Raw genomic sequence first — 27662 nt, 5'->3', positions numbered from 1 at the left:
AAGTTTCCCCTTTTTATAAGAACACCAGTCACACTGAATTAGAGCCCACCCTATTTTAACTTGATTAGCTCTTTAAAGCTCCTATCTCCAAAAAAGGCCACATTCTGAGGTACTGGGGTTTAAGACTTCAACACAGGAATCTGGGGAAGGGACATAATTCAACCCCTTAGTAAGGTAAGATGTGTGTCAAGTGAGGTCTGGTGGCTCAAAAAAAAAAACCCTGCTGCTTGGATGGGCAGAAATGCTGAACTGAGAAACTCTTCATGTGAGAACAGTCTCAGCCTGTCCTTTGCTTTAACTTGAAGCAGTTGGGAGGAAGGGAGGAAGAAACAAAGGAAGAAGGGTGCTCAGACCCAGGGCCATCCCAGGAGGTCCAAAGGCGCCCTGAAAGTTCTGTTAGAATACGTGTTCTCCTAACATGAGTTAAATTATTTAAATCACAAAAACTTAGATATACTCACTATGTGCTGGATGCCAAGCACTTTATATTTAATTCTCCTAGCAACCAGGTGAGGTAGACTTTATTAATGTCCCCATTTTTCAGAGGGGACAACTGAGGCAAAGAGAGGTTAAATAACTTGTTGCCCAAAGTTAACAGCTAAGATACGGCGGGGCTGGGCCTTGAAGCCAAGCAGCACAAGCTCCGGCTTCCTGCCTTGGCTCTGAGGACCCCTGAACTGGGCTGGGGACGCTCAGGTCTTACGCCCTGAACGAAGCCTTGCCTGCAACCTGTCGTGTGCTTTATGTCATAGATGAGTATGAAGTGGACTGGAACAACTCTTCTTCCTCGACCTCGGGGTCCAGTGCCCCTTCGGCCGACAAAGAGAAGAGCTGGCTCTACACGCTGGACCCCATCCTCATCACCATCATCGCCATGAGCTCGCTGGGCGTCCTCCTGGGAGCCACGTGTGCGGGGCTCCTGCTCTACTGCACCTGCTCCTACTCGGGCCTGAGCTCCCGCAGCTGCACCACGCTGGAGAACTACAACTTCGAGCTCTACGACGGCCTCAAGCACAAGGTCAAGATGAACCACCAGAAGTGCTGCTCCGAGGCGTGACGGATTGCGCCCGAATCACACCTGACGTTTCATTCCAGCAAGAGGAGCTAGTGGAGATTGCAGATTTTTTCCTTGGGAAACTGAATGCCATAATCTCGATCAAACCGATCCAGAATACCGGAGGCGTGGCCAGGACAGACAGGCAAGTGGAGGGAGGAGGGGAGGTGCAGCCGCGGGGGGGTCACCACCCACACAGCACCGCGGGGGCCGAGTCATTGCTGGGACAAAGACCGGAGCTCATCTCTTTGGGGTCACAGTTCTATTTTGTTTGTAAGTTTGTTATTATTATTATTATTATTATTATGTTTTGTTTCTTTGGTCTGTGAGCAACTCAAAGAGGCAGAAGAGAATGACTTTTCTAGTATAGAAGCAGAGCGGTGATCACTATTCTATGCTTTCTCTTTCCAGTCAACACTTGAAAAGCAAAGGGTCTTTTTAGACTTTCCATCTTTAGGGGGGGGAAAAAACTAAAAGTTTAAAAAAAATAGCCATCCAGCTCATCCCGTCCTCTGACCCTCTCGGGACTTGCGGATTTGCTGCGGTGTAAGCTCTGCCAGCGGACCCTGTAAGCTGCCATCGCCAGTCCTAGCATTAAAGTAGGATATTGTTGCCTTTAACTTTGTTTATCCAGGGGAAAATTGCCATTTTAGGGTCAGCACGAACAGCTCTTTCTTACACGCGATTTAAAACAAACCAGAAAGGAAACTTCACACGTCAAAACCCGTGGAAGCACCTCCGTGTTAGAAGTGGACCGGCCTTAACCTGCTATATGACTAGGAGCCATTCAGACCAGAATTTATGGCTGTGAGGCTACTTCGTGGGGCCCCTGGTGGTGGTTCTGCTTTTTCTTTTCCCTCCCCTTGTTCTTCTAAGACATGTACAGACACACACGCACGCACACGTACACGCACACATACACACATGCACACACACGCACATTTGTCTCTAAGCCCCAGGAAATAGTCTTGTTTGATATTCTCAAAGATGGGGTGGGGAAACACAGGCTGTTAGTACATTTTCTCTGTTGGTGCCATGTAACCGGTGACCACTGGATGGAAAGGAGAGCAGTGGAGAGGGAGAGAGAGGTCCAACCTCTGTGATCATGTGATGGCGAAGGCTGAGCAGACTGTACAGGGAATCTTGATGAGCTAGTCCCTCCAATAGTAAGCACTGATTTCTCCTTGGGGTCACGGCCATCACCTCAGCCTTTCAGGAGAGTCAGAGCTAGGGTGTATGGATGTCTAACCAGAAGTCTGCGAGCACTGTGAACCAAAACGCTGACAACGCTGCTTGAACCCCAGAGAGACCATGTTCTCACACATACACACACACACTCACACACACCCCGATGTATGTGTTTTTTATTAAGTGCCTTGAAAGAGTGAAGAAAAATGTATTTTCCCTCTACGTCAAAATCAGTGAATATCATACAAGTTAAGGCATTTCTCCCTCCCTAACCCCAGTGGCTCCACTCCCAGTTCCCCCCCATTGCCACTGATCCCACTAATGGAATGAGCCCTGCTGCCCAAGTGGCAGTCATAGCCCTAGATGACTCTCAACTGCTCCAGAAAGGGAGGCATCAGGAATAGATTGAAACTGAGTGAAGGATAATATTGTCCACATCAAAGATTCAAATCTGATGTTGTAGTAATGCCTAAGGATTGCCTGTGTGCTGGAAATACATTCGAAACCCAACCAGTGTGCTCAGCCTATTGCATATCAGTGGTAAACTGTCCGACCATTTTTGCTGCTATGGCCACCCACAATTTCACTTGTCTCATACCCAGGTGAAAGGGGAAGGGTAAATGGGACTGGCAGCTTCCTTTCAATGTTAACTTATGGAAATGCTAGTTCAAATGGTAATGTCATCGTGTTTTGTATGCAGAGAGGGAGATTCCTACCGACAGCTATTTATTCATATGTGTGTGTCTTTGCCACCTTTGAGTTCTCTGTATCTACTGTGTATGTGAATGGTCACGTGGGACTCAGTGGTGTTGTTGTGACTTTGACTTTGACCTAGGGCCTGAGTTAACTGCTGATCTCGGCACTCGTTGGCACAGTGGTAGTTAGAGGTGAGAAGAAAAGCTGTCAAGCCCAAGGGCTTAGCTTTAGGCACCCCCTGAGCTGGGGGTACAGCAGAAGCAAGTGTTTTATTAGCCTCCCCTCCTCTTCTCCTTCCCGTGTAGCTCCATCTTCAGGAAGCTAGCAGGTCCTGGGGATATCCAGAAGTAGCCTGCACAAGAAAAGTTCAGACACCTTCTCTGGGGGTCTGGCCGTCTCATGCCCAGTGGGCCATGTTACAGCTCCCCAAAGACTGGCCCTGTCTCCAGCCTGCAGCTCACCTCTAAGTTATGTTCAATTCAACCTGCACCCCTCTGTATTCATGTTCTCTGTGGGCTGATGTGAAGCCTCAGGTGGCCCTGAATGCTGAACGAAAGCAGGCTTCCTGGGCTGCATGTAGATACCTCACCAACGCTGGAGGCTGGTCTCTGGTGAGACAGAAAGACAGCGGGCCCGATTATAACTTGGCCAAGAGGCACTCTGGTGCATTTGTTGTCTCCATCCACAGGTAGGCTGGCTCACCCATCTCCTTAAGCCGTTCCCTTTGGGAAACCCAACTCACAGTATTGATCTCCTTTTTTGCCTTGTACTGAATGACACATTACCTCCACGCTCTCCCAGACTAGACGGTCAACAGGGCCACAGGGTTGCTTTCTCTCTTAGGTGGGAATGAGGAGTTAACAGGGGTGAGGGTCCAAGGAATGAGCATGAATGGCAAGGAAACGAGGGGAAAAGTTAAACCATCACCCAGAAGGTTAACTTTTCCGGGGTGTGCAGTTAAAGGTATTCGACCATTCGCTGGCTGAGCCAGATCACGGGAACTTGAGAGCTTTTACTGTGATTCTTCAATGTAAAAATTAAACAAACAACAATGTCAAACTGTGTTTATATGATTTGTATAAAGCCTTTTTAAGATTACTATTTAAATAAACATTATACCAGAGATATATTGTGGCTTTTTTTTTTTATTGGAGATGAGACTTGAGGTGACCAAGTCATCCCCGTTGCCCAAGACTTTCCTGAATGTCCTATATCCTGAAAACCCCTCACTCTCAGCCGAACTTGGACAATGTCTCTCAACACTTTCATGTGGGATTAATAAGTTGATTGTCTGGCTGGCTTTTTATAAAATGAAATTGTGATGGAGAAGGGTAATGGGCTATCTGGCCAGTAGGGCTATTTTAACTCAAAGTCTTGCCTGGTTGATTTCCAAGACTGATCCCAGAAACACACCTCTAAACAGTGGATCAGGGAAGGCCTCTTTGTGCAGGTGATATTTAAGCTAAACCCAGGAGAGATGAGAAGTCAGCTAAGAAAAGTGCCCAGGAAAAGCTTTCCACATTGAAGGAACAGCCTATAGAGATGCTGCTGTGGGAAAGGGTCTGTTGTGTTCCTGGGAACACAGAGCCATTCACTAAGAGCAGGGAGCAGGGAATCCAGAAGAGTCTAGGAGCCAGGTAAGACCTTTTAAGGCACAGGGAGAAGGTGCTACCTAATCCGCATCACTCTTTGGCCTTCCTTAATTTATGGAAAGTACAGCTCCCACACTTCCCATCCCCATTCTTCACTGGCCGGTAAGATCACCAATCAGATTTCTGCAGCTTCCCTCTTTGCCCTCGCTGCAATCTTTATAATATCACGGGTCTCCTGAGATGCCCGCTTCTGTTGTATTCCTGACCCTAGCAACAATAACAGAGGTTAAAATGAAAAGCAAATCCTACTTTCCGTTAGTTGAGCTTTTGGGTATTTTTAAAGCCCTAGTAAACTAATAATATCTCCTGGTCTCTAGCCATCTAGTGTTTACATAAGATCTTTTTTTTTTCTCTCCCCTTATCTGTGTCCTTCTGGAAATGTTTATGCAATGCTCAGGAGAGGCAGTGAAATGAAGTTGGAACAGGCCCATCCTTGAGGGAAACAGGACCCATCTGGATGCTGGCGTGCCTTTGCCCTGCAAGGCTGCCGGTGGTAGAGCCTGGGAGGGGAGCCTGAGGAAGTGGAAAGATGACTGTGTTCCAGTTCTCCCAAGCTTCAGGCTCTAACCCCAGGCTGAGCCAAATAAGACTCCTGGGGAAAATATTTCCCCTGGGGTGTGAGATGAGGGGTGATGACCAAAATATGAAATCCCACCTATAGGAAGGTTCTCAAAGCTTCCTTCTATCCCCCTGGGCATTACAGTGACTTTAAGGCCTGTTCCCATCTGCAAAACGAGGAGGGTCCTAAGAAGCCTAAGGACTGAGGCAGAGGCATACTTGTCCCTGAATTCCCACCTCTCAGGGTTCCCAAGCCTCTATGACTGCTCCCCACCAACCAAAGCCGGTCCTCAGTCCATTTTCTCTGTGACCTTGAAAGGAGATCCTGGAAGAAGAGATCTTCTATGCTCTCCCTGAACCCCTGGGGGGAGACCACCAAGGGAACCCTGAGCCAAGTTATTGCTGCAGCCTCTGCAGAGAATGACACCTGTTTCTTTTCTCCCCTGCATACAAGAAAACCCATAGGACAACTGTGTGTGTGGGCACGCTGTTCAAGGCCTCTAAGAGAAAGCCCTTCAGCTGAGGGCTCGTGCCCACCTTGTGAAAGTGGTCTGAGCCTTTCCTCAACACTCCTCCTGCCCGGAGGTCCCAAGTTAGCGGGGGCCCCTCTCTCCACAGAGGATCCGGCCTGAGCAGGCCCACACGGGGTGCAAAACCCTGACCTGAGGGCCAGTCAGGCCCTTGTGCACACAGAGGCATCCAGCACAGCTCTTCACCAGCAAAGACGTAAAGCCCGGGGCCAAGGACTTGGGGCCTGAGGGTTTGGGGTGCTCCATTCTGAGCTCCTCGCCAAAACAGCAGGCCCAGAGAGCTGTGGTAAGGTATGAACCCTCCTCTACCCCAATTCAACCTCTAGAGCCTCCCCACCCCACCCACCCCTCTCCGCCCACCCCGGGCCTCTCAGAATCGCCGGCAGAGCCAGGTTGCTGCGGCTTGGAGCACAGCTCCGCTAATAAATCTCCATCCTGAAGCCCTGACTGCCTCTGCTGGGACCTGAGCGCAGCTTCCTGCACGCCCGCGGGTGCCGCTGCGCCGCCAAGCCTCTCACAGAACCCCCGGCGGGGCTGGGCTCCGGAGCCGGGCCTGTGGCAGGCGGCCTTTCTGGACTTGTTTGCTTTCTTCCCCTTTTTTTTTCTCCCAACCCCCTCATCTCACCTCTTCTTGAGCAGTTACATTTTTATTCCCAGCCAATTATTTTTAAATTTTGTGGGAGTACAGAGAAAGCTTTAGAGGCTGTTGAAACCCACCAGTGCTCCTCTGCCCTTGAACTTGGACAGACATGCTGAGGAGGGGGGAGAATGCTGGTCACTGAGCTTGGGAGACCCGAGCTCTCAGCTCTGCCTCTAGTTCTGTGACCTTGGGAAGGTCATGCACATCTCGGCTTTCCCATCTCTAAAGTGGGCATTTGGGCTAAATTAATTTTGAGCCTGAGCTCTGGCAGCCCGGCCGATGGAGTGGTTCTGTGTGGTTGTCGGAATCTGTGTTGTACACAGTGAGGATAAAGCTCTGCGGACACCCCCATTCCTAGGTTCTCTCAGTCTTCCTTCTGCAGGGAAGCCGGGAGCACATCTTTGGGCTCCATTCTATTGGGGAGCTGGCTCAAGTCCAAGCTCTCTCAGCAGAATTGCTCTTTTTCCCAGAGCCCTTCACTTGCAGCTATTTACATAGATATTAAAGTGCCTACTTGTCTATCTCCCACTAGTTCTTGAGGGAAGAATTTATGCATGCACTCATTCATATAATCGACATATTTTATATTAAATGTCTACTATATGCCTTGCTAGGTAGTAGGAGACAATAAACATAACAGAACTTGTCCCTGCCTTCAGGGAGCTTACAATTTAGAGAGAGAGAGAGACATTGTTGAGTCAAATAACCATACATGTCTATCGTAACCATCACGGCAGGCGCTATAAAGTGAAGTGTAGAGAGCTGTGAGTGTGGGAGAAGGTTGGGGAAGCCACCCTTGAGCATCATGCCCAATGGGAGCTGAAATCTTAGGGTGAGTTGGGTGACTGGGGCAGGCAGGAGAGAGAGCGTGTTGGATACACAGGGCAGCATCTGCGAAGACTGGAGGTAGGAGGAAACCTGGCTGGAGCAGAACTGGGGGGTAAGGAGAAGCATCTCATTCACCATTGTATGGGTACCCCCAACTCATACCTGGCACTTACTGGGCAAGCGCAATAAATGTTTGTTGAATGAACGAATGAATGGCTTGTCTAAATTCTCTCTTCTGACCGGCATCAAGCTGCCCGGTTTAACAGACTAAAAGATGTGTTTTAGTTCTTCCTAATCACTACCTGTGCTTCACTATAGTGGAAAATGCGGAAGTTTCCTAGAGTCTGAACTGAGAATTTATGCCCACAAGTTCCAACATGGAGGTGGGCATTACATGTTTCTGTGTAAAATGATAATTTTATGATAAATGATATAGAATAATTGAGGTCAAATATGTTCAGATCAAAATGCTATTGAAAAGTTGGAGGGTTGCCAGAATTAACAAATAAAAATATCCCATGCAGCCACTGTGGAAAAGAGTGGCGGTTCCTCAGAATGTTAAACATAGAATTACCATTGATTCAGCAATTTCACTTTTAGGTTTATGTACCTAAAACAATTGAAAGCAGGGAATCAAACAGATACTTGCACATCAACGTTCATAGCAGCATTATTCACATTAGCCAAAAAGTGGAAACAGTCCAAATGTCCATCCACAGAGGAATGGATATACAATGTGAATATGTACATACAATGGAATATTATTCAGCCTTAAAAAGGAATGACATTCTGATACATGTTAAATCAGAGATGAAATTTGAAAATATTATGTACAGGGACTAAGCCAGACATAAAAGAACGCGTATTATATGAGTCCACTAATATGAGATACCTAGAACAGGCAAATTCAAAGAGACAGAAAGCAGAGTAGTGGTTACCAAGGGCTGGGGGGAGTAAGAATAGGGAGCTGTTATTTAATAGGCATGGAATTGGGGAGGATGACAAAATTCTGGACATTGATAGTGGTGATGGTTGCACAACATTGTGAATGAAAATTCCACTGAATTATATGCTTAAAAATGGTTAAAATGGTAAATTTAATGTTATGTATATTTTATCAAAAATTTAAAAAGCATTTTAATAGAAAAAAATAATTTTTTAAAGCATCTTGTCTTTAAAAAAAAAAAAGTCCCTTGTAATACTTTAGGACATACCTCAACTTAAAGTTTGTTTATTGTTTATCTGAAATTTAAATTTAGCTGAGTATCCTGTATTTTATCTGGCAACCCTGAATGAGGGGCTTCCTCTTCATCATGGGCTTCCTGGAACCTTCCCAGGATTCAGGGACCATCCTTTTAAAACCAAAAATCAGTGCCCATGGTCTGATAAGAATGCATGTGCAAAACAGACGAAGAAAATCAGGGGGGGTGCCTGCCCTAATTATAGACTCAACCCTAGACAGAGACCACGACGTGACTCCCTCAGCCCTCGCTCACTCCATCAGTGAAGAGGTAGAGATTAGAAATCTTGGTTGGGTTTCCCATCTGTTGTTTAATCATCACGATCCACAAATGCAGTAAAAGCTGGTTATAAACCCCTTCTTACAATTGACCACGTGGCTAGAATTACAGTTGCAGATGGCGACACTCGTGCGTATGACTCAGACGATAGCCTCGTCCCCCGCCATCAATGCATCTTCACACCAGAGTTGGTAAGAACCCATGGTGGGCCCAGATGCCTAATTGTACCCCCATTTGCACCCATGTCTTCTCGATGAAAGAAACTGCCTGTGAAGCTCACTGTACAGCAAGAAACAACAGGTGCAAAAGGCAAAGGCCACTCTGGAGCCATTTGGACCAGAGGATATGGCTTCAGTGTAACAGGAGCGCCCACAGACCCGGCGCCCCGAGCTACCCGCCTGCACGATGGGCCTGGAGCCGGGCCACAGCCGAGGAGTCCGGCTGCCGTCCCAGGTGGTCCCACCTACTCCCTCTCTCAGCAGAGACAGAAGGCAGCTGGGGAGGGCATCGCGTGAAGAGATGGGTCGTGTCCAATTCATTTTTACTAGGTGCTGACAAGTCACTGCGAAAGTCTGGAAATGAGTAGCACAGCAAAAACACTCGGGTCACAATGCGCTGGTGAATGATTACCAGAGGAGAAATTCATTACAGGCGCGCTCAGCTCCCATCACAGAAGGAAGTGTTACATTAACAAGATGGAAGGTCCCTGCGGTCCCCTCCCCAACGCCGCCCCCGCCGCCACCGCCTGCCACCCCAGTATTTCAATTTGTGTTGCATGGTGGGAGCAAAGCCCAAAGGCAGGAGAAGTTAATTCAGCTATACTAATCAAAAAAAGGGTCACTGTGGCAGCCAGCACCAATGGAAGCAGATTTGACCTGCACGCTACATAAAATCCTTTCTGCCCAGCCAGCACCAGCTATGGTCCCTATAGTCTGGTGCCTACCTCTGGCACTAAAACAGGGCTAGTGTTTTTTAGCTGTCTCTGTCATTTGATTTCCATCCTGGGTGCGTGTGTTTCCCTGTAGATGTGCGTGGCCCTGGTGCCTGTTGGTCCCCAGGTTAACCTTGGGCTTCTAACCTTTCCTGACATAGACATAGATGACATAGACTAGACATAGACATAGACATAGACATAGACATAGACATAGACATAGACATAGACATAGACATAGACATAGACATAGACATAGACAGACATAGACATAGACATACGTAGAATGTAGGAGGTGCCAGCATAGAACCTGTGCGGGAGACTGTGGAATGTCTAGGATGAGTAGCACACACTAGATTTGGAGCTGCTCTGGACCGACAAGTTCTGGGGGATGGGGACAGAAAGTCTCATTCTGCAGGGACCAGGAGGATGGTATAGATAAAGTGGCCTTCAAGTCCTTGCTATTCAGTGTCACATGCAGTCATTGTCTCATCCCTCTTTATAATCTCTCTTCTCCAATTACTACTTCCCACATTAAAGAATCACAGGCCACAAATGGAAGGTTAGCAGAGAGTCAACAGTACACAGACAGATGGGTCAATAGTTCTTCCTTAATGGGATTTCTGCTCCTTCAAGCTGCCATTCAGTGCAGAGGGGCCCGCCAGCGAATCTGCTTTTAAAGTCAAATGCACATTGAGGCCCAGGACAAGAGGACTCTGCCTGGAGGGGCCTCTCCACAGGTGCCTGCCCCTGGAAACTAGAAAGCTCAGTACTTTGGCCTCACCCCTGGGCCCAGCCTCTCACCGCCGAGAGGCCCTGGTCGACTTCCTGTTGCAAATGTCAGCCTAAAGTGGATGAGCAAACCCCAGCTCAATCGAAGCCAACAGTGTTCAATATGAAACCTCCCTGCAGCCGGCTGGGCTGAGAGCTGCCATTTCATTATGCAGCTTTCTCTGGGCTCAGGGAAGAGAAAGTGTGCCTCTCCCAGAAGCACACCGTGGAGACATGCCCTCAGCCTTCCCAGCACTGGGAAAACCTTCAAAACTCTTCAATTTGTCTAAGCCCCATCCGTCTTTAATGTCAGAGTCTACATTTTCTCCTTTCTTTTTTCAAAGCAGCCAAGAAAGAAAATGTCACTGCATTTGGGGCCGATTCAAAAGCCGGGCTTAGATGGCTGTTCTATTCCTGCTCCCAGCCCCGGTGTTTTTATCCCCCGTGAAGTCTTCAGGGGCTGCCCCTCCGCCACCCCCATTCCTGTGTTCACTTGGCATCTTTATGTCTCCTCTCTGTTGTACATTCCTCACTTACCTTCTTCTCAAGCATTGGCCTTGGAAACTCACAGAGCTTAGCAGCCCCTGTGCAGAGTATATCAGGTTGATTTTTATTGAAGGGAAGGAGATTGCCAGGTGAGGCTGTCACCACCACCATGCGTTGAGCAGCTGATGCAAGTTAATGTCCCCTGTGCTCCCTTTTAGACCACATTCCCCAAATTTGTTCAAAACATATGGAATCATCCCCAGGCCATGGCAGGTTGGCTGGGAATGGTGTATGATCTCCTCTCCCCTGGACACCTTAAAACCACCCTTTAAGCTGCGACGGGCAAGGTGGCAGTTCAGATGAAGGTGACAGTCTGAATGTGTCCCTGACGGCCCCTGGCTCACCCGGGAGTGGGGAGCTGATACACTGATTGATACGTGGGGGGAGGCTGTCAGCAGGGAGAACACAGAGCGAGATAAGGGACTCAATCAGTGTCAGACCCGTCCTCACACGCACAGCTGTAAATCACTTTGGGTAAAGATTCTCAGCTGCTAGAGTGGAGAAGGGCGAACAGGTAATAGGAAAACAGGGAGACCCAGCTGTGCGGGCCGCCGGCTCTGGGGTGGACCAGGCGGTGGCCACGGCCGCGGATGGACAGGCACAGAACTCGTCATAGAGCTCCATCCATCCGCCCTCAGCCCAGCGGAGGTACAGCCTTTCCTCAGTTGACTGCAGCAGCTTAAAATATAATCCAGGTTGAAATATATATACATATAAAACCCAGGGTGAACTGTAGAGTATGTGAATCACGTCTCAGTAACGCTGTTTTATGTATTCCAACCAGCAGCCCAGGACCGCTGCCGTGGGAATCCGCCTCCCACCCTCCCACCCACCGCAGGAAAACAGAAGAGATCATTGTCACAGGTCTCGTCCTGTCCTTGCCCACTGTGGTGAACTGTGAGGAAAACGGGCCTCAAAGGCTTAGCATTTTGATGAGAAAACATTTCTCCATTTCCAGAAAGCCCCCGATCGCCCTCCAGCAGCTCCCAGCCCTATCGTCGATGTGATTAGCACTGGCCAGACCCATTTTAGAGACTGTCTTTCAGCATGTTTTAATTAGACATCTGAAAAATAGGAATCTTATTTTTTTGTCCAGGGGACACAGATTCCTAAGTTGGAAATAATAAATGGATTAGTGATTAATTAATTGCTGGCAGGTGTAGGGAGAAGCCAACTATGGCTTCTTAACGTTCTTTTTTCCCTTTTCTCTCCTAAGATTGTTCTTTCTTATTTTAATTAATTTTTTTGCCACCCCAGCACTTCTCTTATCAAACAGTCAAATAAACTAAACAAACAGAGTGTACTGAGACCAAACTACTCAATATGGTGTTTAATTGGAATCGTAGCCCTGTTGTCTCCCGGTGGAGTCTCTGGGCACCTGGACGCTTTCCCTGGCAGTGGATCGGATTCCAAAAGTGCACTTTTAGCATCTAGTTAATCTTCCTTTCAGGTGCCAGGGGCACGGCTTGATTGAAAGAAGGAGCAGTAAGCCAGCGGGTGGTTTGCGGCCTCTCCGCCTGGTGAGCAGCAGAGGCAGCCACGAAACAGGGCGGAGACGTCCCCCCACCTGCCCGCCGTTCACTCTGTGCCTGCGCTGCGGGACCGCGCCGGTGAGGGCACCGGCCAGTGCGGGGCTGCCCAAGGCCGGGTGGCAGCCACGTGCCTTCGGCTGCCAGCGTCTCTTGGCTCCGTTGGAGGGCTGCCGTCATAGTTGCCATCTATTTACACCGGAACGAGTCAATCTGACCCAATGATCCGCATCCATGTCCTCAAACCCAAGCCATGGCCAGGGGAGGGGTGACAGGCAGGACATGTGCTCACGCACAAGCCCCGGCACTAACCTCGCGGGGAATGGGGGCTCCATAAGAAGCTCTGCCCTTTTCAAAGGGTCGGCTGCTCAGAACAGACCCGGAGCGTGCACCAGGCGGTACTATGCGGGGCTGCTTTCTGAACGCGTGAGCAATCGTATCTAACTCCAAGAGGGGCTTCGGGGACGCGGGTCTGTAATGGAGTTAGAGCAACTGGCTGCTTCAAAATGAGTTATGGGCTTTAGGACATTGGGAGGTCCCTGAGGAGGGAGGACCTAGGCTATCTTCTCAAAGACACATAAACTGTTGTGCCACGACCATAGATTTATCCAGAAATGATGATTGGTAGGACTACAGAAGGAATGAAAGGGGAGTTTTAAAAGTGGGTCTCTGGTGGCCACTATGACCTTCAGCCCAAAGTATTTGTCTCCATAGCGAGGCAGAGACAAAATTAGTTTGCTGTGTGACTGATGGAGCCCTGATGATTCCTTGTCAAGCGTTTCAGTAACCGGGAGTTGAAAGGTGAAGCAGGGTGGGGTGGCAGGCACGAGCTGTGGGGGTGGGGACACTGCGAGTCAGGAAGCTGGTCCAGAAACGAGCTGCTTCTAAAACCAGGCAGAGGGGAGGTTTTCCGCTGCTTCTCTCTCAATCAATCTTTTTTTCTCTCTCTCTCAAGTTTGGAAGCTTTGAAGGACTAGAAAATGGGGACAGAGACCCCTAGAGGGTTTTCTAAAGTAGCCACGTACACAGTTTTTTAAATCCTCAAGGATAAACTATGGGGCAACTGTAAAAAAAAATAATGAGAAAGTTCTCATTTAAAGTTTTTAGCTAAGCAAAAAAGCAAAGTGAAGAATGACATCCAGCATGCATGACAAGTTCTGTAAGCTGCAGGGTCCAGTGCAGAATAAAATTGATTGGGGGGGAGTTATTAAGAATTTCACGACAGCAATAGCAGAGCAGAGCATTCAGGCAAGCGCAGGGTCCTCCTGAACATGGGCCCTGTGTGACTGTACCTTCTGCACCCACGAAGCCAGTCCTGCTAGTATGTAGCCACGAGGTAAACCTGAAATGTTAAATAAGAAATAAATAATCAGCCCAGTGGGCGTGGCTCAGTGGTCGAACATCGACCTATGATCCAGGAGATCACAGTTCGATTCCCGGTCAGGGCACATGCCCGGGTTTTGGGCTCCGTCCCCAGCAAGGGGCGTGCAGGAGGCAGCCGATCAATGACTCTCTCATCACTGATGTTTCTATCTCTCCCTCTCCCTCCCTCTCTGAAATCAATAAAAATATATTTTTTTAAAAAAAGAAAAGAAATTATCAGGTTTACCTGTTGGGGGCAGTGTGAGAACTAGGAGGAAGCAGGAGCGGGGAGGAAGAAGAATTTCCACTATACACCTATTTATATTTTTTAATGCTTGAGCCATGTGGATGAGTCACCTAGTCAAAAAGTGAAATAATTAAGAAAAAGTCCTCAGGGCTCTAAAAAGCCCTATGTCAACCCTAAACAATGCACAGGCTTCCATTCCGGTTTCTCAGTGACTACGCCTTTCCAAATGGAGGTCCTGGGGGTGGAAAGAAGCTCAGAGAACAGAAGCATCTGGCTGTAATGACTGAAGCCACAACTGTCCTCTTTCTTACATGCACTCACTAGCCACTGCACTTAGATTTCTAGGAAGCCCAATAAAACGGAAAATGTCATCCTGTTCTGAGATCTCTGGAAGGTTCTCCTCAGCCTCTGGGACTTTGCCAGGCCTCCAGCACATGGGCCAGCACCTACTTTCACAGCTTCCCTGGAGGTTAATAAGAGCAACTCTTATGAACAAAGGGACTCCAAATCTCATTAAATGTGTAAGTTGGGTGAGTGTATCTGTAAAAACAGTAATAATCAGTCATAACAAGAAGTTTCAAGTTTAACTAAAAAGGCACGTTCACATGTCTCCAGAGTGGTTCAAGCTAGAGAAATGGGAGCAGAACATGAGATGCTCCTAATGACAAATAATCACAATAGTTTGCACATATTAGGTTTCTACAATGTGCTAACTGAATTATTCATTTAATCCCCATGATTTCCCAAAAGGCAGGATCTACTGTTTTTCTCATTCTAGAGATAAGGAACCTAAAGTCCAAAGAGGAAAAGTGACTTGCTGGATATTACCTTGTGAGTAAAGGATCAAGCCAGTTTGGAACAAAGACATCCTGGCTCCAAAGCCCATGCTCTTAACCACTAACCACAGAGGAGGGAAGCCCCAATTTTAATGTAAACAATCTATATAATATTGAACTAAAGTATAGTCATTTATCTCAGCTGTTCCACTCATCAGAATCTTCTTCTGTCCAGAACACAACAGGGCTAAGCTGGAAGTCAGGGCTACCTACTTTCTTTCAGGTAGATGTGGCTATGAATTCTTTTATTCCGTCAAGTCTGATGAACGCTAGGGTCACCACTGTTTGAGGCCAACATTAAGTTCAGTATGGCCCTGCACCCTCTTTCCTTGGAAACATTTCTTAAATTTTATCAACATGACAACTCTTAGGGGCAACTCTCCTAAGTCTTACCCACCAGCGTCCAAGTAATGTAAAAGTTGGGGCAGTTAAGAAGAGTGATGAGGAATTACTTCCAAGAGTACAGATAAATCAATAACATAATCCAATTACAGAAGGTTGAGATCAGAGGCAGAAGTTGGTGTTCCTTAGCTGAGGAAAAGAAGACTCCAGGACTCAATTCAAATTGGCTGTAGAAATACTGTAAGGGTTGAACCAAACCCCAATGTTCCCTTGGGAAATGTTCCCCTTCTAAATTGCCTAGGACACTAGGCACATGTATCTATGTAAGAGAACTGTACGTATATTTGTACCATCTTTATTGTCTTGCATTTATTCTTTGCTACACTGTGGTGACTACTTTGATGGAAAAGCCAATCTCAGATATATCTTCCTTTCCCAGCACCTAAAATATGACAAGGCACAAGATAGGTCCTTGGTGTGTGTTTGTTGAAATGATGAATGAATGAATGAATGAATGAATCATCAGTCCATTGATTACTATCATAATCCTTAATGGCCATGTTATACAAGTAATATCTCATTACGACAATGGAACCTCTCCCTGCAGTCAACCAATGAAATATTCAAATGTTTTTTTATTCTATTGACACTTCGTGATAATTGCTAGAAACTCTGTTCCCAGGAGGGAGAGACTAGAGGTAAAACAGAACCAATATCCAATTTCCTCATCAAGAATTCGAAAGTGAAAACAAAATGTCTTGAACATAGTTAAAGAGGAACATTTTGCAGATCAGCTTAATATATTGCCCTTGAATGCCTAAGTGTATTTGTGTGATATTGTCAAGTAACTGCTCAATAAATTCTTTATTGGCTAGTTCAAATTTAAAACATTAAGAGAGAGAAAAGAGGATTGGCTGATTTTTATAAATTCAATACCCAAAGTAGTGTGGAAGGAAATAAAAACATCTGGGGTTTATGTAGTCACTAATCTAGTTGAAGAATAATCATCCATCTAAGCAAAAATAATTCCTCTGCCACATCTGGAGGAGCCAGTTGTAGAGGGGAGTGGTTTGGTTGTCAAAAGGACATTTTCCTTATTGGGAAAAAAAATCTTTAATTTTATGCAAATTGTCATGCAGGCTTATCCTTTTTATTTTATTTTTTTTATTTTCTGTTTCAGAGTAATGAAACAGGAAGCAAGAATGTGATTTGGGGACTTTTGTGAGATTAATAAAGGCAGGCTTTCTTGGGGAAAAAGACTAGCTGACCTTGGCCAGGTGATGAGGCAGAACAAGGAGGTCAAAATACAGGTTTCCAATGAAATCTGCAGAATGAGGAAGGCTGCCAGTAGCTTGTGAGGAGAGACCAAGGGGTTGGTCTAACATGCCAAGAGTAACTGAAAATCAGGAAGTTTTGCTTAAGGTTAAAAATAAGCAGAGTTATAGATAAACAATGATTGCCAATAATCAAAGTCTAGTGGGACAAAGAACTTCACCTGAACATTGAGTTTTGTACAGTAGTTCTGTGTATGTTGTTCTAATTTAGGTATCAATTTCTATACTGTCCTTATAATTTTGAGTTGTATTTCGATTTTATGATTTTCATTTCTGGTTTTCTTAAAATGAGTGATTCTCAAAATTTATCTGCATCAGAGTCACCAAAGAATCTAATTAGGTGGATGGACGGTTGTGGCTCAGGAATCTGTTTTACAAGGTGAAGGTAATAGGTTCTAGGTAATTTGATGCAAGAAATTCACATCTCACTTTTGAGAAGCTACTCTGATGATTTATGTACCAGGTAATGTCCTGGATCCATGCAGCTGGAGCAAGGAATCACCACCAGATGGAAATTTATCAAAATTACGGGCATAATGAGGAGAACTCTGAGAGGTTAGAGGATGGCAATTTTGTCATTTAAACGTGATGTCGTCAAATAACTACTCCATAAATGTTTCAAAGCTTACTTGGTTTGTCCCAATTTAAAACATCGAGAGAATGAAAAGAGGTCTGAATGGTTTTTACAAATTCATTCAAAAATTTTTACAAATTCACAAAAATACTGAGGAAGAAATAAGCAGTGTATTTGCATAATGCCTAACTTATTGTGGAGTTTCAGAGTCTAGGACCCGTGGAAACAGGACGCAGGAGGGAGGTGGGAGAACTGCAGAAACTTGTTTTACCTACTTCTCAGTTCTGCCCTCCTCTCTCTGGAAGTATGACCTGATAATAAACTTCAGACTAATTTGTTAATGCGTGCCTGTCACTGTCTGGTTGCAAATCTCTGTTACGCCCTCTTCACCTACCTCTCCAGGAAAGGCCCAAGTCTTCCTTACCAGTTCCAAGCATGTCCTTCTGACTTAATTGCAACCCCTCCCTCAATTGAGAGGACCTGGGAAGAAAATTGAGTGGAATGAAAAGGAACCCTGCTATGGACAACATTTGGCCCCCTCTCATCTGCGGGCATACCTCCTTCCCTCCCTCATCCACATGCGAGATCCTTGTAGCAGTAGGGCCCTAATACCAGGAACCTTTGTACTTTCCCCGGGGAAATGCCTGTGCTACTGTAGGTCGGTAGAAAACTAGGAAGAACGGCTTCTTACCTGGGCTCTGCAGAGGAAGGTCTATTTTCCATTAACCCATCAAGGCACCCACACTCCCAGAGAAGTAATGTGAGCCGAGACATACTAAGACACATCCTTTCTTAGAGACGTTCAGCCCATGCTGGCTCAATAGAGCCAAAGATTTCTCAGAGGACCCATTTCCTAAAGCTTTCATCATTCCAGAGGCTCTTCATCTCCTCTCTCTAAGGTCCCCACCTCAGTTTCCCAGCTATCAGCACCATGACAACCATCAAGGAGTACAAGCTTTGGGCAACCCAACTTCCTTCACTGGGAATGTGTTAGACTCAGAAAGTCAGTCTTCTATACCATCTCTCATCTTCCCCTTCTTCAGCAACAGGGCATCAAACCCTTGCAGGAGGCCACTGCCTACAGCCTGGTGTGAGAGAGCGCGGAGCATTTGGCTGCAGACACTGATTTGCACAACCAACAGCAAATTACTTAGCCTCTCTAGGCATCATTTTCCTCCTCTATTAAAGGAGCATTTCTACCTTCTGGGTTTGTGAGAACTCAAGATAAGGTATTCAAAACGCCTGGGCCATAATAGGTGTTCAATAAATGGTAGTTATCATTTCATGCATGAGCCTTAGGCTTATGTATGTGTGAACATTAAGTTATTAATTAGAAGGTAAATGAAAGCTGGCTGGAGGGAATTGCGTTTGACCTTTAGTGAATTATTTCACTTAGATGTGCTGATGCAATACCATCACACCTTCTGAAGAAAGATGAAAATAAATCTGGCTGACAAAAGGTATTTTAATAAATACTCTATCTCCCTCCAGCATCCGCTCAGTGTACGGCCACCTCACTGCAATTTGTATTCCATTTGGAAGGCTTTTGTGCATTTCCCTCTCTTGTCACAGTCGATTACTGACTGATTAGGGGCCAGATTCAACTCAAAAAATCTTTTTGAGTGCTTGAGTCTAGTGACTACTACAAAAAAGAAACTCAATGCTTTTTCCCTCCAAATGAGCTTGCAACCCCAATAAGCTCGGGTGTGCTGGGGTTAGTAGAGTCTCTCTAAATTATTCCTAGGCTGGGACCACCTCAGCTGGTGTGACATGATGCAGGAGCCTGATATGCCTGTCCCTCTAGGTGCCCCATTTGATTGACAGGCAAAGAGAACCTGCCCCCATCTGCTAAAGCACCTCCTGGCGGCCACGTGGTGAAATCCAGGTCGCTGGCAGAGCCGTGGTCTGCTGCAGAGTGAGCAGCGCTTCTGTTTCGGCCCACGAGGGACCAGGAGAGAGAGAAGATGACCAGGGCTTGCTGCAGACCAGAAAGAGAGGACCGGTAAGCACATCGTATGCTTACCTTGGGAACTGGGGGACAGATGAGTGGGAAACAAAGGCAAGAGGGCTACGAGCGAGGACCCATGAAGGCATCGCTGGTGGGGAGAGCAACGGCCCAAGGAAGAGGGGGGCTGCGGGAGCGTGGGAGGGATGGAGGGGCGAAGGTTGCCATTGTTTGCAGAAGAGTCGCAATAGAACTGACGGGCAGCCTTAGGGAAAAAATGAGCTAAGGGCATCAAGCTTCAAAATATATAAAACTAGGAAAGAAAATAGACTGTAAGAGGAAATCTATTGCTGACACTGTCCTATTGGAAAAGATCTCAGCTTCCACGACTAAAAGGAGATTTGTGTTTTTAACGTGGGATTCTCTCGCGCTGAATCACACATGGGTAAGTGGTGCTCTCAGGGGCCTCATCTGGAGTTTCTCTGCCTCTCAGCCTACCTGGGAACAGGATGTGTTAGCAAGTCCAACCCAGTGAACTTTGCAAAAGGGCTGTGATTAGCTTCAGAAGGCTCCAACTGTGCGAGCAGCCAATATAATAAGCTCACACGTTGTGACTGATTACACCCATTACCATTCCTGCATATTTCTGCCTTCTAATGCCCACAGAGGAGAGGGAAAGAGAGTTAGGCAAACATCTTCGGGGCTGGTTTATTAAGCTAATATACCAGGCATTGCCCATTTTGCATCCTGAGAAGCCATCAAGCCTTTTGAACTTAGCATTTTCATTAGAAATCATCTATTTTAAATAATGATACAGCAAATCTTTGCAATGCTTTTTATCCAAGGATCTCAAAATGCATTACTATTACTGCTGATTCTCAGCATTTGGTAGATAGTATTACATTAATTTTCTAGGTGGTTAAACTAAAGCATCTAACAGTGAAATGCAAAATCAGCGGCCAAGGTAGAAAAAGAGTTTAGAGTCCTCTGAGTCCAGCTCTTAACCATCTACCTACATAACTATGCTTATTGTATAGGCTAAAATCTAGATGCACAGTTATGAGCTAGGAGCAAGTGAAGACTTTACAAATGACTGTCCATCTATAGAGGACATCGGTCATGTTGGTGACTGCCGGACATCTTTAGATATGCTTTTTATGCATCTCCTTTGCACCTGCAGTGCGGACAGTGGCCTGGGCTCTGCCCATCAGATGCACTGGTGGAAGCAGCAAGTCTAGTTCCTGACGCAGAAATTGCAGCAGAGCAAATTAGAGTGTCAAGTTCATGGTGGTGGCAGCAGGGCTTCCCCATCAGATCAGTTTGACAGCATAGCTGCGGCATGTTTCTAAAAGTTTAGCCTCTAGCCTGGTCTTCGGCCCTCTCAGTTGTCTCATGAACTCTGCTACACCCTATTAACAAACTCCTCTGCACAATCAGCCAAGCTCGGCTTCTGTTGCTTGCAAGTAAAAATCCTGACAGGTATTGCTCCATATTTCATGAAAACTAGAAGTTCACAGACTTCCTTTTGTACTCTGAGATAGGCTGATAACTGATTATCAATCCATTTACAAAATTAAATGTCAATTTACTCCACTGGTATAGAGTATTTATAAATATGAAGTATTTATTGAGCACCGTCTAAGTGCAAAATTCTGTGCAATTATGGAACATATTTTCTGAGTGTCTACTATGTGCTATATATCACACTGAAGGCTGGAGATGTAAGAAAAATAAGCAAAAACAGACAAAGCCTCTACCCTAACCCCACCCCACCCCAAGAGCTGACGGTCTATAGGGAGAGGCCGACAGTAATTGAAGGATTGTACTCAGAACTATAAAATTGCTACCAGGATAAGTGATGTGAAGGGGCAGAGAAAGCATCCCCAAAGGAAAAATATGTTAGCTTGAGATATGCCTTTGAAAAGAGCGCTCTAGAGTCCATTGGAAAATGAACTGGAGGGAAGTCAAAATAGATGCAGACAGATCAGTTAGGAGACAATTTTAATAATTCAAAAGGGAGATGATGATAGCTTAGACTAGAGTGAGAAGGGTAGGGATAGAGAGAAATGGACAGATTCAAGAGGTATTTAAGAAGCCAAATCAAGAGGGCTTAGCAATGAATTGGATATGAGGAAATGACAGAGGCTCATAGGTGACCTCCAGCTTTCTGATTTGAGTCACTGAATAGATAGTAGTGTCTATCCCTGGGAGAACACTTGGAGAAGACATATTTTGTAGGGACATCATGAGCTCAGTCTCACATGCATTAAATGAGCTGCCTTTCAGGCATCCATGAGGCCTGGAGCTCAGGATAGAAGACCGGGCTGGCGGCATGAAATAGTTCTTGTGTCATTGAAATCATCGTGTGAATGGGATGTCTTCGGGAAGAATATAGCCTGAGAACCATAGAGGACCTTGGGCTTATTTTTAAGGAGTGTAAAATATGGGTCTAAAAATTCAGAGAGCCACCCATTAACGGTTATCAAACGGTAGTAAAAGTCTGTCTATAAAACATCGACAAGGTGAAACGCTTTAAACCAAGAAACATGTCCTGATTCTCTTGCTACAACCTCCTCTGTAACAGGGATCACACTCAGGAGCCCGGCCAGTCTCCTAGCCAGTCAACAGGCCAAGGAGGGGCCGCAGCGCAGAGCAGAGCATGTCCTGTCTCAGGGAGTCAGCTGAACCTAAGCCCAGGTGAGCTACTCCCGGACACCACACCTGTATCCATGTCCCTCTGTTAAGTCCCCCACTGTCTAAAATAACTACTGTGGCTGACCTTCACCTAATGGACCTCGACTGAAACAGCATTTAATCCAGATTTTTATTTTTTATTTTTTTTAAATATATCTTTATTGATTTCAGAGAGAGGAAAGGAGAGGAAGAGAGAGAGAGAAACATCAATGATGAGAGAGTCATTGATCGAGCCCACAACCCGGGCATGTGCCCTGACCGGGAATCAAACCCCGATCGCCTGGATCCCAGGTCGACGCTCAACCGCTGAGCCACGCCCGGCTGGGCAATCCAGATTTTTAGAGTCAGAACCAATTCTCTGCTTCAGACTTGGGGAAAAATCTTCAATTCCTATTAATTATTTTTTCTACTAAAATCCCTTATTTTTCTATTTCCAAATAACATTGGTACCCTCCAAAAGACTGTTATTTTACCCCAAACACTTTCCCTACCTATTCATACTGTCCCTAAAGACATTTTCAAATGTCTAACATCCTAACCACAGCTGGACCACCCTGAAACCCCCTCCATTATTCAAAGTCATGCCCCCACCTCTGGTGTTATGTGGCGTAAGGATAACGGAGCAGATAAACAAGGGCTGACCACTTCCTAGCACTATGACATAGTGTGGGATTAGGGACCAGGGAGGCGGCCCAGCTGAGGTGAAGAAACAGCTTTTGGAAGTCAGTGGCAGGAGTGAAAACAACAGAGTTCTGGAGTAATCTTGTAGATGACTTAGGGCAAAGGAAAGAAAGTGAGAGAAACTAGAAAATAATGGGAAGCACTAGCTCTCCAGGACTTTTTGTTCTGTTTTGTTTTGTTTTGTTAGCCACTCAGCACCAGTATATCTGCCTGCAGGTCTGGAAAATGTTTTCCATTTATATGCATTCAGAGTTTTTTCTTTCTCACCATTCCTCTGCAGTAATACATTTCAGGTGCTAATGATAGCTGCCAGTTATTGACCAAATGGAACATGTAGTTGAAGTGGATTTGTTTCTTAGTTTAGTGTTACAACACACACACACACACACACACACACACACACAAAATCAAATTCTTCCGCCCTCCTTTGCACTCCTCCAAGACCAAACAGTAATTATGAACCAGAGACCTGAACCAAAGCAGACCATGGGCGCGTGTGCAGTAACGCAACTGCTCGGGTGCTGCTCCATAAGCAGGTGAGCCAGCCACGCGCTTTGCCTCCTGGTGCAGCCTCCAAGGCAAACATCCTTCGGGAGACATTACATAGCACCTGAAACAAGATCACTGTTGGTATTTTCTGGTGTAAGAGCTTGTCCCCCAAATTCCCTCTTTGTTGACATCTGGCAGGATTTCTGTCAACAAAAATTACATCAGCCAACACTTGCAGAGTGTCTGGCACTTAGTAAATACTCACTAGTTGTTTTTTTAAAAATAAATAAAAGAAAATCAAGTTAAAATGAGCCGCGTGTAATCTGAGTGAATATAGTAAACCACTTAGTGCCAAACACAAAGTGCCATATAAATATTAGCTGTTAGTGTTGTTATTGTCATCTAGAGTCACTGTTGCTTGAAAGTCACATTCTGGGAACCAAGAAGGGCCTCTCTCACCCTGCCCTCTTACTTCAATACTGTCACACCTTTCGAGGAAAGTTAAACCTCTCCTCTCTCACACGGCTGAGGTCAAGGACAAGGGCAGGAAGTATATCCTACTACTGGTGCAAAAAACTGCAAAGTTGAGTGACAGCATGGATGAACCTGAAGGTTCATTAAGCCAAGTGAAATAAGTCGGACACAGAAAGATGAATATTGGTTATCTGTGGAATCTTTAAAAATCAAATTAAAAAACAACAACAACAACAGAGAATAGAGTGGGGCTTGCCAGGGGCTGAGGGGTTCAGAAAATGGGGAGATGCTTATCAAAATGTACAAGCCTTCAGTTATCAGATGGATAACTTCCAGGGACCTAGTATCGCATACTGATTATAGTTAATAACACTGTATTACACTTGGAATTTGCTAAGAGAGTAGATCTCAAGTGTTCTTATCACACACAGAAAAGGTAACTATGTGAGGCAATGAATGTGTTAATTAACTTGATTGTGGTAATCATTTCACAATCATCACATTGTACTTTTTAAAAATCACATTGTATAACCTAAATATATACAATTTTGATATGTTAACCATACCTCAATAAGGCCGGAAATAAATAAATATAAGTGATAAAAAGTTGAATGGCAAAACATAAAGATAAAGGGAGGGGTAGAGAAATGGGAACTATTCAAAGGAATGTAAAGTACAACATAGAGAATATAGTCAATAAAATTGTAATAACTGGATGGTGTCAGATGGGTACTAGAGTTGCTAGAGTGATCCCTGCATAAGGTATACAAATGTCTTGTACACCTGAAACTAATATATTGTATGTTAAGTGTAATTGAAAGATAAAATAAAAATTATAAAAGCCCAAAAAAAAAAAAAAAAGAACTGGGAACTATAATGCAATCTACCATATCTCTTTCCCTACACAGGTGACCTCTTCATACTTCTAAATGGCAAGAATTCCTCCATGTCTTTTCTACCAGCTTTCATAATATTTTAGAGCGAAGGGCCTCCTTCTAAGGAATGTGAACCAATTCACTCCAGGTAACTCATTAAATTGTAGAAAAGACAGATCAAAGTGAGTGCTTATAAACTCAGCTGGGCTTTTCTAATGTTTAGCAGATGGAATGGATGGGCTCCAAGAAGTCATAAGGTCCTTGCTGTCAGGTAGCACGTTTTCAGGTGTGTGGGTCTTCCTACCATACTCCATGGCAGATTTTCAATCTGACCATCAATCAAAGGAAGAGCAAGGACTTGGAGGATCATGTAGGAGTTTCACAGGCCAGTCCTGGAAGTAGCAAACATCACATCTACCTACCTTCCATTGGCCAGAACTCAGCCGTAGGGCTGCAGACTTCACAGCTGCAAAGGAGACTGGGAAGTGCGATCTGGCTGTGTGTGTGCCTAAGAGGAAAAGGGAACTGGTGAAGTGCATGCTTAGCCAGTCCCTGCCACAGTCTATATTAAGCGGCCTTTATTTGAATATCAAGCCATTTAAAATTGCCTTTATAAAAAGTGCTAATCTCTTGTCTGGGAGTTTAGGGAACCACTTCTTCAAGGTTGGAGAAATGAGGGGAGTCCTAGCACTAGGTGTGAGGACATTGAGCAGCAAGATAAGTAAGGACAATATCAGCCTGAACAAAAATCGGCTCAAAGGAATGGAAGACTGCGCCGGAGGATGAAGAAAAGGCACGTGAGGCACCAACAAGCCTGGGATCCAAGCAAGAAAACCAAGTGAGTTCTTCAGACAGATACAGGCATCCTCCGTTTTTTGAAAGCTCCCATAACGGAAAAGCTAGGCGATGACGCTGTTGACACCTCCAAAGCCAAAATGAATTCAAAAAATCATACTTCCAAAGTACTCACTGTGCTTCGCTGAGCTGGCAAGCTCTTTCTTTCTCCCCAACGACCTAGTCTTCTCCCCTGAAATTTCAAGCCGGTTGCCATTTCCACCTCTCTCTCGACTGGGGGCTTTATTATCTTAAGGTGAGAAAAGTTTCTTCCACAGAAGCCTGCCTGGGAGAAAAATCAGAGTGATTTAAGCGGTGCCCGTGTGTGTTGGAGATGGAAGAGACTCCCCAGCTGACACATCAGAGAGGAAAATGTAAGCTCAGATGCACTTGTCAGGGAAGGTTGGATATCTGTTCAGCCAACACTCTTCTTTTTTTTTTCCTGCTCTCAGACACTATTTTAATGAAAAGCCACAGGTCCTCAGCAAATCACAGCTTTGAAGGAAAATGTCAATCCCTATCAAACCCCAAAGAATTGTTGGAGTTGATGAAAATCTAAATTTATCAGTTTCCCCATTTCCCCCTCCACTCAGGCCAACCGACCCCCTCCACCTCCAGCTCACCCTGGAGTTCGGGAACCGAGCTGCAAATCAACGCCTGGGGGACATCCCATCAGACAATGGGAAGGTCTAAAGAAAGGTTAAAGCAGAAAGGAAGCGAAATTTATAGACTTAGCATTAAAATCTTAAAGGACCTTAGGAACGGCAATGAATCTGATGTTAGGAAAGGCAGGGGCTGTCAGAGGCCAGGCAAGAAGGCCTGACAAGGGCCATAAATCTAATGCTAGGAGCAGAAAAAAAATAGGCGTCTTTTCAGGCTGAGGCAGAGTGATGAAAAGATTCCAACCTGGACTTAAAAGAGAGGCAAGGCCGCAGAGGCATGGTGGGGAAGAACTGGATCAGGGGCTGCAAACAACAAATGAAAAGAGCAGCCGATTGTGGGGGTGGAGAGGGGAGCAGGCTTGGGTGGCAAAGGCCAACAACAAAGACACTAGCAACACATGTTTGGCTGTGGGGGGGAATTTGAAGCTGATCCCCAAAGAAAGGAAATAGAGAAACAGGGTTGCTCCTTGCTGCATATCTGAGGTAGAATGCAGAGTAACTTCGTAAGCAACGAGAATCCAGGAGGAATGCCAGGCAGCCCGGGCCAAAGAAGGGTTGTGAAGTGGGTGGGAAGGTTGTGGAGGGGGAGCTTGGGAAGGCAGTGGAATCCAATGGTTAGAACACAAGCAGGGACCTCCCAGGAGCCGTCTTTAATTTTCATTCATTCATTCTGCACATTTCTGGTTTTGGTTTTTGTTGTTGCTGCTGTTGTTTGTTAATCCTCACTGGAGCATAGTTTTTTTCCATTGATTTTTAGAGAGAGTGGAAAGGGGGGGAGGGGAAGTTGGAGAGAAACATCATTGATGTGAGAGACACCGAGATTTGTTGCCTCCCGCATGAGCCCCAACTGGGGCCAGGGGTCCAATCTGCAACCCCTGACCGGGAATGAAACTCGAGACCCTTCAGTGCATGGGCCAAAGCTCTAACCACTTCACCACACCTGCCAGGGCTCCGGTTTGTGGTTTTTGTTTCTCCCAATTATGTCATCTGGGGCGCAAGTAAAATACATCAAGACACTAATTAAAATACATAAAACCATTGCACCTGAAAACAGCATACCACGAATCATTAATAAAATTCCAAGTACACATGACCTTCCCCTCAGATTCAGACAGGCCTGATTGGAAAGCAGGTTGGCACCACTTTGATTGCCAGGGCTCATGCCAGTGTCACCCATATCTAAAGTGAGGCATTGCTTTTTCTGCCTCAGTTTCCTCAGTGGAAAAATATTAGCAGATTTGTTTCACAGTTGCAGGAAAGAATTAATTGAACTAGTATCTTCATGGTATATTTCAAACTTTTGTGATTAAGTTTAATTATTAATGTAATGATAATGGCATATATAGACACATATATACATATAAACACCCATTCACGTATGAAATGCAACTTTTTCAGTGTTTTGAAATATGAAAACCAATATACCTTCCCCATGTCTTGCATTCCTCTCCACTCCATTTGCTTACTGCATTTCGCATTTCTTCTCTTTTTCCTAGCTGTTTTTTCCCTCTTACCAAATTTCTGCCCACTTTTTACTCCTAGCACCCATCTTCTCTCTCTTTTCAGCCATTTTTGACTCTCCTCCCATTTCTCACTTCTCCTATTTGCCTTGGGAACGAGAATGCATCTCATATGCAATGTTATTCCATAGGTGGGTACATATGGTCATTAATATTCATTAGTTTTCTTAATCTCTAGTAAAAATAGAGAAAAAAATGTTACCTTTTCATGTGTCAGACTGGTTGATCAGCAGACTGTGCTTTTGAAGTATAAAAATCTCATTCTAAAAATAAAAATGTCTCAGTCTATAGAGAACCTGGAGGTCTGAAAGCTCTGGGGTGGCTGATAATTGCCTTGGACCAACCAAGGA

The 27662-nt window shown here is 45.5% G+C and overlaps 1 protein-coding gene across 2 annotated transcripts in view; it reads left to right on the top strand.

The window, feature by feature from the left end:
- NRP2 (neuropilin 2) overlaps window positions 1-4065 on the top strand; it is a 113022-nt gene extending 108957 nt beyond the window's left edge. For both annotated transcript variants that reach the window (XM_081142238.1, XM_081142237.1), the window contains exon 17: window positions 753-4065. In XM_081142238.1, coding sequence (XP_080998364.1) covers window positions 753-1057 — 305 coding nt within the window. In that variant the 3' untranslated portion in view covers window positions 1058-4065. The remainder of the gene's footprint in view (window positions 1-752) is intronic.
- The last annotated feature ends 23597 nt before the right edge of the window (window positions 4066-27662 follow it).

This window comes from Miniopterus schreibersii (assembly GCF_964146895.1).
Source record: "Miniopterus schreibersii genome assembly, chromosome: 7".
Classification (NCBI taxonomy): domain Eukaryota; kingdom Metazoa; phylum Chordata; class Mammalia; order Chiroptera; family Miniopteridae; genus Miniopterus; species Miniopterus schreibersii.
Note: the sequence above shows the minus strand (reverse complement) of the source record. Positions and strands in the feature narration are given on the sequence as shown.